This window comes from Chelonia mydas, chromosome 23, assembly GCF_015237465.2.
Source record: "Chelonia mydas isolate rCheMyd1 chromosome 23, rCheMyd1.pri.v2, whole genome shotgun sequence".
Classification (NCBI taxonomy): Eukaryota; Metazoa; Chordata; order Testudines; family Cheloniidae; genus Chelonia; species Chelonia mydas.
Window position 1 is genome coordinate 4,508,638 of NC_051263.2, and position 12,643 is coordinate 4,521,280.

Sequence of the window (12,643 nt, forward strand, 5' to 3'; positions counted from 1 at the left end):
CCCACCGTAATTTCTATTCATTATTTTGTCACACCATCTTATCTTGTACTCGATTGGGATGTATTTGTATTTGCTGGCGTATATTTCCATAAATATCTAGAGCCTAGTGCTCTAGCAACAACTTTGCCAAGTTCATGTCCTGGATGGAGAACTTGTAAGCATCTGCTGTACTATATGGCCTGACTTTGGTTCAGGCCTCAAACCTTGTACCAGGCCCAATACTGTGCCAGCCGGCCATGGTGACTGCATCTCAGAGATGCCAAGGGCTGGCAGGCCGTATCTGTCCTCGTGCCCAGGACTCCCTCTGCTCCACGGATGCCACCGAGGGCGGCGATGGCTGGGATGTGGGATTTAGGGCGTGACAGCCCCGGCCTTCGCTCCCAGGACAGCAGCGCCACCTTGTCCTTGACTGGAAACCACCCGTTTCGGATGAGTCCCTTGCTGGACAAGACCGGCCGGACCTGATTGTGACGGTGGGGGGACGGGGAGGGATAGGTCAGTGGTTTGAGCATTGGCCTGCTAAACCCAGGGTTGTGAGTTCAATCCTTGAGGGAGCCATTTAGGGATCGGGGGGGAAATTGGGGATGGGTCCTGCTTTGAGCAGGGGGTTGGACTAGATACCGCCTGAGGTCCCTTCCATCCCTGATATTCTGTGATTCTATGTTCGGTCGATTCGTCTTTTAACCAGCTGCGTCCTTAGCAGCTACAGCTCAGCAGCCACACTCAATCTGAAAACACTGGCCACCAGATCTAGTGGCCGTGCAGCATGCACCGGCAACAGCACCACCTGCTGTCCCACAAGAAGACAGCATGCAACATCCAAATTGCATCCAAGGACTACTGCTGGGGAAATTTTCCAAGGCAGAGATGGGCGCTAATCTCCCCCTAAAACTTTAACAGGAAAATGGTGCCTTCAGGATGCCAAGTGTTCTGCAACAGATGCTTCGATGAGTGTTGTTTTCTCATCAGGTCTCTTTCCACTACTTGCATAAATCCCTTTGGAGTAAAGTTGTCTTTCTTCCTGACATAGCAAGGTGCAAGTTTATTAATAAAATAACAACTTAAATAACACTTTGTTGCTTCTATTGGCCACGCCAGGGTCTCTTTGCGTATCCCTCAATTTCCCCCTTCCCCCCACCGTGCCATCCTCCCATCCCCCACTATTTTGGGACTTCCTGAAACTCCCCCTATCAATCCTCCAATGCCAGGGGCTCTGTGCGTTTCCCATGTCCCCCACCCCCATACCATTGTCCCCTATTTCCCCCCCACACCAGGGATTTCATAGATTCCCAGGCCAGAAGGGACCGTTGTGATCACCTAGTCTGACCTCCTGCATAGAACAGGCTGGAGAAACTTCTCCAACATAATTCCCAGAGCAGATCTTTTAGACAAACATCCAGTCTTGGTTTAAAAATTGCCTGGAATGGAAAATCCACCACAACCCTTAGTCAATTGTTCCAGTGGCTAATTATTCTCCCAGTTAAAAATTTACTCCTCATTTCCAGGGTTTTCTGTGGTTTCCTCCACTGCAGCTACATTAGTGTGGGAGGCAGGAGGGCTAGCTGCCCCGAGAACATATCTAAGAGGAAAGGCGTACTAGTGGCACCTTAGAGACTAACAAATTTATTTGAGCATAAGCTTTCGTGAGCTACAGCTCACTTCATCGGATGCATTTACTAACAATAAATTTGTTAGTCTCTAAGGTGCCACAAGTACTCCTTTTCTTTTTGCAGATACAGACTAACACGGCTGCTATTCTGAAACCTATCTAAGAGGGTTTCAGATGGGATCACACGTGTGGCAGCTAGACACTGCTATTTTTAGCATGCTGGCTCGCTCAGAACTAGCATGAGTATGTCTACCAGAGTTGGAAATCCCACCTCCAGTTCCAGCATAGACATACCCTAAGTGGCCCAATTAATGGGAATCTCAGTGCAGAGGCCGGGAACATGGTGGGTCTTGGACCTTTGCCAGGTATTAAAAATTCACAAGGAAAAGAACGGGAGTAATCCAGCATCCACCACTGATGCTCTCGGTGAGGCTGATCTTCGTGTTTTCCCTTGTCTCTGTTGCAGAGTTCCAGACCAAAGAGGACGTCTACTGCTTCGCCTTAACAAAGGCCCTTTACAGTGTGCCCACACCAGTGACTGTCGGGTTTTATGCACCATGGGGACACTGCAAAAACCTGCTCTTACAGAAAATCCAGCGTGAGTGCTGCCCTGGGGAACATAAGGAGGGGAAGGGATGGGAGAGGATGGGGATTACAACCTTATCCCATTCTTGAACGCTCCCCGGGAGGGATGGATTGTCAATCTGGAAGATCCTCGAGGAGGAAAGATTTAAGGTGCTGCCCGGTGTCTAATGTATGCCTTCCTCTCTTACGGCAGAGTACATGGTTAGCGAATCAACAAAGAAAGACCAGCAGGAATTTCGGCGGAACGGGAAAAAGCAGCGTGGAAGCTCTGGCTGGGATCTGCTCAAGCTCCTGTTTCTCATGATCTTCTACCGGCCAGTCCTGACAGAGCAGCAGAAGCAGAGAAAGAACGTCCAGCATGTCTTCATCCATTTCAGTGCCTGGGAGTATGCGGGCAGCGACCATCTGTGGGCAGGCCTCATCACCACACTGTGTGATGGCATTGAAAGCCACTTTGGTCTCCTACCTGTGAGCATTTACAGGGCCGTAGGCAGGAAATGTGGCATCATCGAGAGACCAGGGGATCAGGAATGGGTTAGCAAGAAGTACCTCTGCCTCCCCCTGTGGGCTGCTGTGATCCTTGTGACCGTGGTAGCTATTGGGGTGGGCGTTCTCCTTCTAATGGTTGGGATCCCCATTGGGGATGCCTCGGGAGATGCAATAGCTGTCGTGGAGGGCATCGGGGTGACGGCTGTTGGTGTCTCTGCGGCCGCTGCCATTCGGGTCGCCATCATGGTGGTACGAAACGTCATCATAACCCAGAAGACCCAGCTGGAGAGACAGATGAATCGGACGGATCTCAGCGCTCAGCTGGGCTTCATGAGCGGTGTGAAAAGCGAAGTGAGGACAGTCACCAGGTTCCTTCACTTCATGGAAATTTTCCAGCGGCGGAAGCTGCAGGTGGTGCTAGAGATCACCCACTTGGACAGGTGCAGTCCTGACAAGGTGGTCGGCGTCCTGGATGCCATGAACATCCTCCTCTCGGATTACAATGCCCCATTCATCTCCATCCTGGCTGTCGACCCGAGCATCATTGTCGACTGCGTGGAAAGCTCCTTGTACATGAAGGGTATGGCCAACAATGGCTACGAGTTCTTAAACCGCATTGTCACCCTGCCCTTCTCTGTTCCTCGGATGGACTGTGACACCAAGATGAGGCTGATCAGGGACATCACCGAGCGCCGGAAGTGGCAAGAGAGAGACCTAGAGGAGGAGGTAGGCTTCCAGCAGGATCCCAAGATGGAAGCTAACTCCAAATTTCTCTCAGTCCCTTGCTACGATTCTGCCAACCATGAAGCAGAGAATCCAGGTGCAGATGACAGACAGATACCTCTCATTGTCAGAGACCTCAGAACCCAGGAACCAGGAACCGGCGGCTATGAGAAGGGCATCAGAGCCAAAGACCTCATTCAAGAAGCATTTGACTACCTCCTGGATGACTCCTTGAAGGAATACATGACAGACAACGTGGTGCAAATGCGGCGGATCGTGAACACCATCACCATCACCATCAGGATCATGGCAAATAACGTCCCCAAGGACAAGGTGTGTCCAAAGAAGGTGGTGGACTGGGTGCTCCTTGCCAACCAGTGGCCATGCCGTCTGAGCTGGGTCTTGCAGTGCATCGAGGATGAGGAGCAGAGAAGCAGCCTGGCCTGCTGCCAAGGAAGCCCACTGCCCCCTGACATGTTCCTGTGGGAGGTCTACGAGAAGTACATGGAGGAGCTGGACATGCTTAAAGGCCAGATGGAAAAGCTTCTGGAACTGGACCAGGATCCTGAGCTCTTCCACAACTTCTTGAGCAGCAGGTTTCGGGTGGAGGAGGCCATCTTCTACTTGCCCTACACGGTCAACTTAGACCCGTCCTTGAAAAGGCAGATGGAGCTGCAACGTGGCAGTCACAGCCTGAAGCGGACAAAGAAGTTCAACAGGCTCACGACATGCACCCTGCTGGGTATGACGGTGGATGATGTCTGCAGAGAGGTAGGTGACTCTCATGCTTCCCGTCACTCCGCAGAGTCAGCAGGAGGTAGACTGTCCCCATGCTACTTAATAGCAAGCCGCGTGACAGCTGCTCCTTACGCTGAGAGGGAGATGAGGGCGATGGGCACCGGAGCTGGGAGAAAACTATCCCATCTAACCGGTGCATTTGCAAAAGCAAACCATATGTGTGCTACAGAACATTTTTGTCTAGGCTTTTGTTGACGCAGGGCTGGACTCAAGGTTTAGGATTGACTGTTATCCTCTGGGGGGGCAAGAGGCCAGAGCCCCATCACTTTTAAGGGGTGAGCCTCAGGAGGAGGGGGCAGGGAGGAGCGAGTGGAGGACAGGGTATCAACGGGAAGAGGTGGTGTGGGGATGGGGCCTCAGGGGAATGGGTGGTGCGAGGGCAAGGGGAGAAGGGGTGGCACGGAGGCAGGGCCTCGGGGGAAGGAGTGGTGAGGGGGCCCCCCCCTACTTTTAGGGAACTCTAGCCGCTCCTGACTTGGTACATGGTTGAAATGGGCTAGGAAATTTCTTGTTGGAACAACAACTCTGATCCTTGGAGCTCTTTCCTGTGACCCTAAAGCCCTTGGCTGGATCTCCAAGGGGTTCCTCCTTTACTCTCTGAAATGACTTTTATCTGTTTTAGGACTATGGAAGATTCTTAGCTATCTCTTATGTTCACAGCATGCACACAGAGATATGAGATAAAAACATAAATACTCTTGCTGGAAGGTTGTAACGTAACATCACTTTATTTCTTAGAATCCAGAATAACACACAAGAACCAATAAACAGAGGAGACAAAGCAGGCTGCTCCCTAAGGTAGCAAGGCCCAACTCACCCCACTGCAGGTTGATTCTGCATGCTTCCCTACAGAGCCCTCTAGTCTGCAAGCAGGACCAGGAAACCCCCTCACTCTTAAAGTAATAGCTTGCAATTCCAACACACTCCTCAGTATACCACACTATCCCTTCCCCCTCAGTTGCCTGATCGACTGTACTTGTCATACCGACTTGATCGGTGGTACCTCCAGTAGTTTTCCAGCATACACAAGAGGGATTTTCCAGATACTATTGATAGTCCCACAACCTGCTGGCTGGCACATCTTGTTTGCTAGAATCTGAACGAGCTGACACAGGTTCCTCTCTGGAGCCATCACGGAATCTTCCTAAGAATGTGTTGTGAACATTTCAAATATATGTGTGGCGCTAATGGAAGCTTCCTCTTCTCTTCCAGATGGAAACAGTTGGCTTTAAGGAAGAAAACGTCCCGCAGTACCAACAGAGGCTGAGGGACCATAATCTAAATGGCCGTGCCCTGGTTTACAGTGACAACAATGAAATCAAAGAAGCCCTCAGCATGAGCCTTGGCGAATGGACGCTCTTTACAATATATTTCCTTGGAGTTCTTCCCCAGCCAAGTTCATCCCCTTCTGTTGCATCCTCGGTCCCGTTATATGTCAGGCAGGAGGCTCAGAAGAACGTGTCTGGCTTAAGAGAGAACATGGCTAGAGGGAGCAGGCTGTCTTTGAACATCTCCAGGGAAGAGCTTTGGGAGAAGAGATAAATCTGAGTCCTGTACAAGATTGGAAGCAAGATCTGAACTTTCCCCATCTTTGTACCTCTCTGCACTGTCAATGACATGTCACGGACAAAGCAATATGCTGGCTATGGAACAATTAGCAATGTGAATGGGGCACTATAGTGTGTCCCAGGGATTTGGGGCACATTCATGTCAACACAGTGGATCTTTAGACACTGGATGTCACAGTAGTTTTGTCTGGTTAGTACAGCAGGAGACCGGGAATCAGAATGTCTGGGATCTATTCCTAGCGCTGTCCCTGGCTTGTTGTGGTTTTGAGCAACTTGCTCCTTCTTTCTGGGTCTCCATTGCCTCATCTGCAAAATGGGTTTAGGGCACGTGTTAGTGCATGGAGCACATGCTCTGTGACTTTCCTACCTGTACTGGAGCATTAAGAGCAAAACTTGCCCCATCTGCTGTGTCCCCAGCCACAGTGGAACCAGGATGATGGCCCCGTGAAGGTAGCACAGTCCAGGGAGCTCTCTCATGTGCTATCCCTTGCAGCAGGGCATGGGGAGTGAGGCATGGGCAGAGGCTGGGGGTAGAGGCCTGTGGATTCATGTTTCCACAGATCAACTGGGCAGGATTCCAATCTCACACTATTGTAAGTCAGAAGTGACAGAAGAGGGTCATCCACCCTTCTGTCTACAAAGCACTAGGCCAATATTAACCAGTTAATCCTCATGCATAACATCGGAGATGGGTCACTGTTTTTAATCCTTTCTTTACTTAAGAGGGGCATGGAGCAAGGACGGGTCCAGGGTTACATAGCAAGGCAGTGCTGGATCTGGGAATAGAACCCACGAGTCCTGGCCCTGTATTTTGGACTCATGACTCTGGCCAGGAGAAGCTTTTACAGAGTCCCTTTTCTGCCTATGAGAGCACTTCCAGGCCCCAATCCCGCTCCCAATGCATAGCACAAGCAGCTAAACCTGCCCTGGAGAACTCCTCTTGGGCTGACTGGTGGGGAGAAGAATTCTTGCTAAGAAGCCTTCGAACCATGGTTGGGCTGCTTCTGTAGCAGAATCATCCACATTACCTGTGACATTCCCCCCCCACGCCCCCAGAAATTGGTTCCATGGTGGGCCTGGCTGTCTGTGCAGGAAGGTAACCAGTGAATATTTTTGTGTTTAATAAAATTATGTTAACAAATGGTCCTTTCCCGATCTCTTTCCTGTAGAGGCTTTAGGAATTTAGGGCACCCACCCCAAAAGCATCTGAGCACCAGGCTTGGCAGAATTCAGGTTTTTTTGTTTTACAATGTTGATGGATAATATTGTCACAGAGTCACAGGCCCGGTGCTCTGGAATTGCTCTGTATGAAACCAGACAGGACTCTGGGGTAGTGTGCCCTGAAGTCTTTTAGGCTAAGGCCATCCTGGGTTTGGCCTCAGGGCATTCAGCACCCCCATGCACTTCCTGTAGTGGGGTCCACTTGGCTGGTACCCTGGGGGAAGCCAGAGGGACCCTGCACCCCAACTCCACAGTCAGCCATGACTCTCAGCCAGCATATAAAACAGAAGGTGTATTAGTCAACAGGAACAAAGAGTAGAATAGAGCTTGTTAACACAGAAAGCAGGACCGTTCAGTAAAGTCCATCTTGCGGGGAGGGAACCCCAGAGCCTTGAGGTCCTGACCGTCCCCCTTGAGCCCAAAACAGAAGACTGCCCTGCTTCCAGCTGCCTCGCTTGTTGCCCCATCTCAGTTCTTTGTCTTGCTTCCTGGACAAAGTGTCACTTGGTTGCATCTCCCCCCTGGTTCTCAGGTTACGAAGGGGATTGGCCATTGCCTACATGCAGACAGCTGGAGGAGCCTCACCTATCCCTGAGGATCTCAATTCTTATCCTTATTCCCACCACCTAGGCATGACTTCAGATCTGGCAGAAAAGCTTTGCTAAGGAGATAGGCCTTGTACTGTGTTTTTGGCTCTGTAGGTTCTCCTCCACAAGCCTATTCCCCAGACATCTCCCGGTGAATATGACTCTCGCAGGCTTTGTCCTGGGCACTGTCCCCGAGGAGCGCTGTTGTCTCTGGGTTGTGGCTGGAGAGCCAGTCCCTAGTATAGCTGGGTCCTGAATTGTTAATGGCCCTGGAATTCAGGACCAAGGCTTTGCACAGGGATCAGATCAGAACTTGGAGCCAGTGCAGAGCGCAGGAGTGATGTGCTCTTGGCTGCTCATTCCACTGAGGAACTGAAGACTTGAGACTTGTTGGCTTCCCCCTTCAATCACCCTTAATCCACATGGAGCAAACACCTCCCCTCTCCTGCTCTGAAATGTCACCATTCCAGGGGCAGAGAGCCTGAAGCCCAGCAGGGCATGTGACATTATAGATCCCTGGACAGCAAGGGTGGGCTAGCAATTAAGGCATTAGCCAGGAACCTGGGTTCAATTCCCAACTCTGCCACAGACTCCTGTATGTCCTTGGTCAAGTCCCTTAACCTCTTTATGCCTCAGTACAATAGGGATGTTAGCCTGTGCTGCCTTCCAGAGGAGTTGTAAGGAAAAAGACATGAAGTATTGCAAGGGGCTCAGATGCTAGGGTGATGGGTGCCAGGTAAGTCCCATAGAGAGCTCTGCAGACCCAGGCGTTAATATGAGGCATTGATCAGACTGTGCAATAGCCCAGGGGAACTTTTGGCCTTGTCTACACAGGCAAGTTAATGCGCTCTAACTTGCTGAAAAAACACCCCCACGAGTGCAGCAAGTTTGAGCACTTTAAAGTACTAGTGTGGACAGCTGTGAGCGCTGGGTGGATTACCAGGAGCGCTCTCTCCCAGCACTCACGCGTGACCACATGCGCACATCCCGGAGCAGCACTTGGAACTTTGCCATGTAGACGACTGTCAAACCCACAGAGTTTGTGGGGATTCCAACACTGAATAGTAGCTCCACCCATCTCAGAGCCAACTAGCTGGAGGAGACAGGGCTGCCAGGGCAGTAGGAGAAGGAGTTGCCTGATTCTGAGTCTTCTGGCCAGTTGGTCCAAGAGGAGCTGCAGCGGGAGTGGGGCTGTGGCTCCCTATGCAGTGTGGAGTCTGATGGTTCCGTGCCACGAAGGGAACCCCAGTGGCCACTGCTTTCAGGGAGCTCCAGCCTTGCATCTCAGAAGCTTCCAGCTGCAGTGTCTCTGCTGTTGAGTTAACATTTGGCACCAGGGCCCTGGGGTGAAAGATGCTCGGGGTGTGGATGGGTGAATCATTAACACGCACTGACAATTCCATGGAAGGCTCACAGCTCGGAGGTGAAATCTCAGAATAAGGTGACAGGCCCCACCTGCAGCCCCATTTAGATCTCTGTAGATAGCACGGTTCTGATGCCATTATATTTTTCTCTTCGCTGGAATTGAAGTTCACTTCCTCAGAACTAGCCCACTGTTGGTGGTTGAACTCAATGTCCCTTTCTGAGTGAAAACCAAGGTTGGCTTGAATTCATTCTGGAGGGAGCCAGAGAGTTGTATTAATTTTCAGTCTCACAAAGAGCATAGACTCATGAGCTGAGTGACGTGAAGGGGCCAGAAGGTGCAGTCTGAGTGTAGGGTGGAACTTTCAAAAGTATCTATGGCTCAGATTTGTAAAAGTAGCTAAGCGTTACCGCACTCAGCTTTGCAACACCTAAATAATTTAGAAGCCTGAGACCAGGTCTGCACGAAGAAATTAAATCTGTGTAACTATGTCGCTTGTAACTATGGGTGTGAAAAATCTGACCTAACCCCCACTGTAGACAGCACTATGTCAATGGGAGGGCTTCTCCCTTTGAAATAACTACTGCCTCTCAGGGAGGTGGGTTAACTACGATGACAGGAGAAGCCCTCCCATCGGCGTAGCTTCTTCAGTGAAGCATCTTCATTGCTGCTGCATTTTAAGTGTAGATCTTCCTTGAGTCTCATTTTCAGTTGACAGTCAATGTGATTTAGGCTCCTAAGAATATGTCTACACAGCAATGTAAGCCTATGTTTGAGCCTGGGCTAAAACCTAACCCCCCTTGCATCTAACCTGCAATTGTGCTAACCCAGGGCTCGGACCCAGGGTCCCAGGACCCTGCAGGGCTGAAGGCTCCAAGCTCGAATTAAGCCTGGATCCAGGGTCCAAGCCCAATTACTTTGCAGTGTAGCTGTACCCCACTTGACTCAGGTCCTGGGAGTCAGCTGGAATTACCCCACAATTCCATGGGACAACTTCCTTAGTCCTCTCTATCCCAAAAATCTGTAACCCATTCTACAGAAAACAGAAGCCACCTATTCTTTGAGAACATCAGCAGCTCAGGTCAGCGGTAACCCATTCTCTTCTGAGCACCGATCTGCATGCACACTATCAGAGAGCCTCCTGGGTTTGCAATGGAGAGCAAACCCATCAAGCCTATTGCAAGGTTCTCTCATTGGCATAAGTAACTCACCTCCCTGAGAGGCGGTAGCTAGGTCGACGGGAGAATTTTCCTGTTGACAAACACTAACTTCTGGGGGTTAGATCAGTTTAACTGAGTCACTTAGGGGTGTGGATTTTTTCCCCAGCAGAGGCTCCAGAAATCTTTGAGTATCCCTTGCATAGAGGAACCAAACCAACTGCTCTGCATCTGGGCCCTTTATAGCCATGCAGAGAGGGCAGGATTTTCCTCTAACGCAGGTAAGCGCTCCAAGGTAACAGGAGAGAGCTGGGCCTGAGCTGCCAAAGTGGATATAGATTTCAATATTTCACCATCAAAATTCAAGGTTATTGGATCAACTGTCACGATCCGGGCCCTTCTCTATAGACACGTTTATGCACCCGTGGTCCCATACATAGTCCACAACAGGAACACACTCACAGTAAGATGTCCTGTTAACCTTTGAAACATGCAGAGTTACTATGTCTGGCCACTTCCCAGAAATACACCCCATACTCCAGATTGGAGCGAGACATTGACTTGAGTCAAACAAGGACTGTTGGGACATCTGCTTAGTTTGCAGGAAGGTGAGTTTTGGCTGGATATTTGGAAATGTTTTTGAACTCTAAGAATAGTTAAGCACTGGAAAAGGCAGCCTGCATGACCATGAACAAGTCACTTTACTGAGTCTTTTGTTGCATCCGTTCCCCTCTGTACAATGGGGATATTAGCACTGTCCTGCCTGCCAGGGGGCTGCGAGGTGAAACGCATTAAAGATTGTGAAGCATTCCGATACTGCAGTGATGGGCGCTGGGTAAATACCACGGTTAACTGCAAAACCAGCCATTGGAATGGAGCATTGATTAGACTGTGCGACAGCCCAGAGTGTGTGACCGTCACACCCACTGGGCTTGTGGGGATCCTAACACTGAATAGCAGTAACTCTATCCACCCCAGAGTCAACTAGTAATGGAGAAATGGCCACCAGGGAAGGAAGAGGAGGAACAGCTCCCTAGTTCTGAGTCTTCTTGCCAGTATGGCCAAATGAAGCTGAACTGGGAGAGGGGCTGGGGCTTCCTGTACAGTGCAGAGTCCAAACATTCAGTGTAATAAGGGGGCATGCACATGGCCCCAAGGCCCACTGCCTTCAGGGAACTCCAATCTTGTATCTCAGGGATCCCCAACAGAAGGCATCCCTTCTCCTTTTTTCTGGGAGAATTCAGTAATTTCTGGCATCGGGCCCGAGATTAGAGATGCTCGGGGCAAGTATAGGGAATTATTAACATGGACAGTGAGTTCCAGGGAAAACTCATAATTCGGAGGTGAATGAATAGGCCCTGCCAGCCTCATTAAATCTCTCTGTAAATAGCACTCTTTCATCTGCATTTTAGCTACCTCTACCATGGAACCAAAGTTCAGTTCCTCAGAACTTGCCCCTTGTTCAGGGTCAGGCTCGATGCCCCGTCTGTGTAAACCCAGGGCAAGTACATTATGGGAAGCCAGAAAGCCATATCAACTTTCATGCCTTCCCAAGGGCATCGATCTGTGACTCTGTTATTGCTCTGTGCCATGCAAGGGTCTGCAAGTGCAGAGAAAGAAAAGGGAGAACCTTCAAAAGGGCCTAACAGTCTGAGGAGCCTAAAGCCCATCTACAGTTAAAATTTAGGTTGACAGAGCTACATCAGTCCGGGGCATGACCAATCCACACCCCTGAGCACCACAGTCTTGCTGACCTGACCCCCAGTGTACACAGACCTGGGTAGACAGAGGAATGCTTCTGTCAACCTAACTACTGTTGCTTGGGAAGGTGGAGCTCCTACACCTTTCCATCAGTGTCGTCTGTGTCTAAACAATGGGGCTATGCCAGCATAGCTGCAGCCCCATAACTATGCTTCTTTAGCCCCCATAGTGTAGACATACTCCAAGACCCATTTTCAGAAGTGAGTTAACCACTTAGGAACCTAAATCCCCTTGACTTTCAGGGAGACTTCTATTTTATTTTATTCCATATCGGTTCTTCTCCCGCCCTCATCACCATCGTACCCGAGCACCTTCCCGTTATGTATTAAGTCATGCATTACATACACACAGCAACTAACATTTTCTCCCCAACCCCACACCCCTGCACTCCCCAGCCTCATGGCCTCCTACAATCTGCAGGAGCAGAGATACCTTCCTACAGCACTGACACAAGAAGGGCAGACTGAATGAGAACAGGGTGCACAGGGAGATTGATGGGGGGCATTCCCCTCCTATCTTTGGGCCTCCTGAGATACGTAGGAGGGGAAAACTCCCATCACGCCTTAGCATGCTTATTGCCCTCCTCCCATCACAAGCCTTCTGGGGCGGAAATGGCCCTTTCCCAATTGACAAGTAGCCCCAGTGACCAGGTTACACCTGGAGCTCTCATTCTGCTAGGAAAAGGGCTAGACATTGACTATATATTTAAGACCCCTGCAGTCAGTTGTGCTGGACTAAGCTCCCTGGAGTAGACAATCCCCAGTAATATTCCCAATTAGAGT

The 12,643-nt window shown here is 50.3% G+C and overlaps 1 protein-coding gene across 1 annotated transcript; it reads left to right on the plus strand.

Moving 5' to 3' along the window:
* Positions 1-1,570: 1,570 nt before the first annotated feature.
* On the plus strand, positions 1,571-6,914 carry LOC102943812 (NTPase KAP family P-loop domain-containing protein 1-like). Its single transcript, XM_037884530.2, has 4 exons — positions 1,571-1,974; positions 2,076-2,207; positions 2,388-4,177; positions 5,417-6,914. The coding sequence occupies exons 1-4, from the start codon at positions 1,950-1,952 to the stop codon at positions 5,744-5,746; spliced, it is 2,277 nt and encodes a 758-aa protein (XP_037740458.1). The 5' UTR covers positions 1,571-1,949; the 3' UTR covers positions 5,747-6,914.
* Positions 6,915-12,643: the final 5,729 nt, after the last annotated feature.

Coding starts and splice junctions, on each gene's coding strand:
- LOC102943812 (XM_037884530.2), top strand. CDS start 1,950: ATGGTGGGTCTTGGACCTTTGCCAG. Junction 1,975..2,075: donor GGGTCTTGGACCTTTGCCAG/GTATTAAAAATT, acceptor TCTCTGTTGCAG/AGTTCCAGACCAAAGAGGAC. Junction 4,178..5,416: donor TGGATGATGTCTGCAGAGAG/GTAGGTGACTCT, acceptor CTTCTCTTCCAG/ATGGAAACAGTTGGCTTTAA.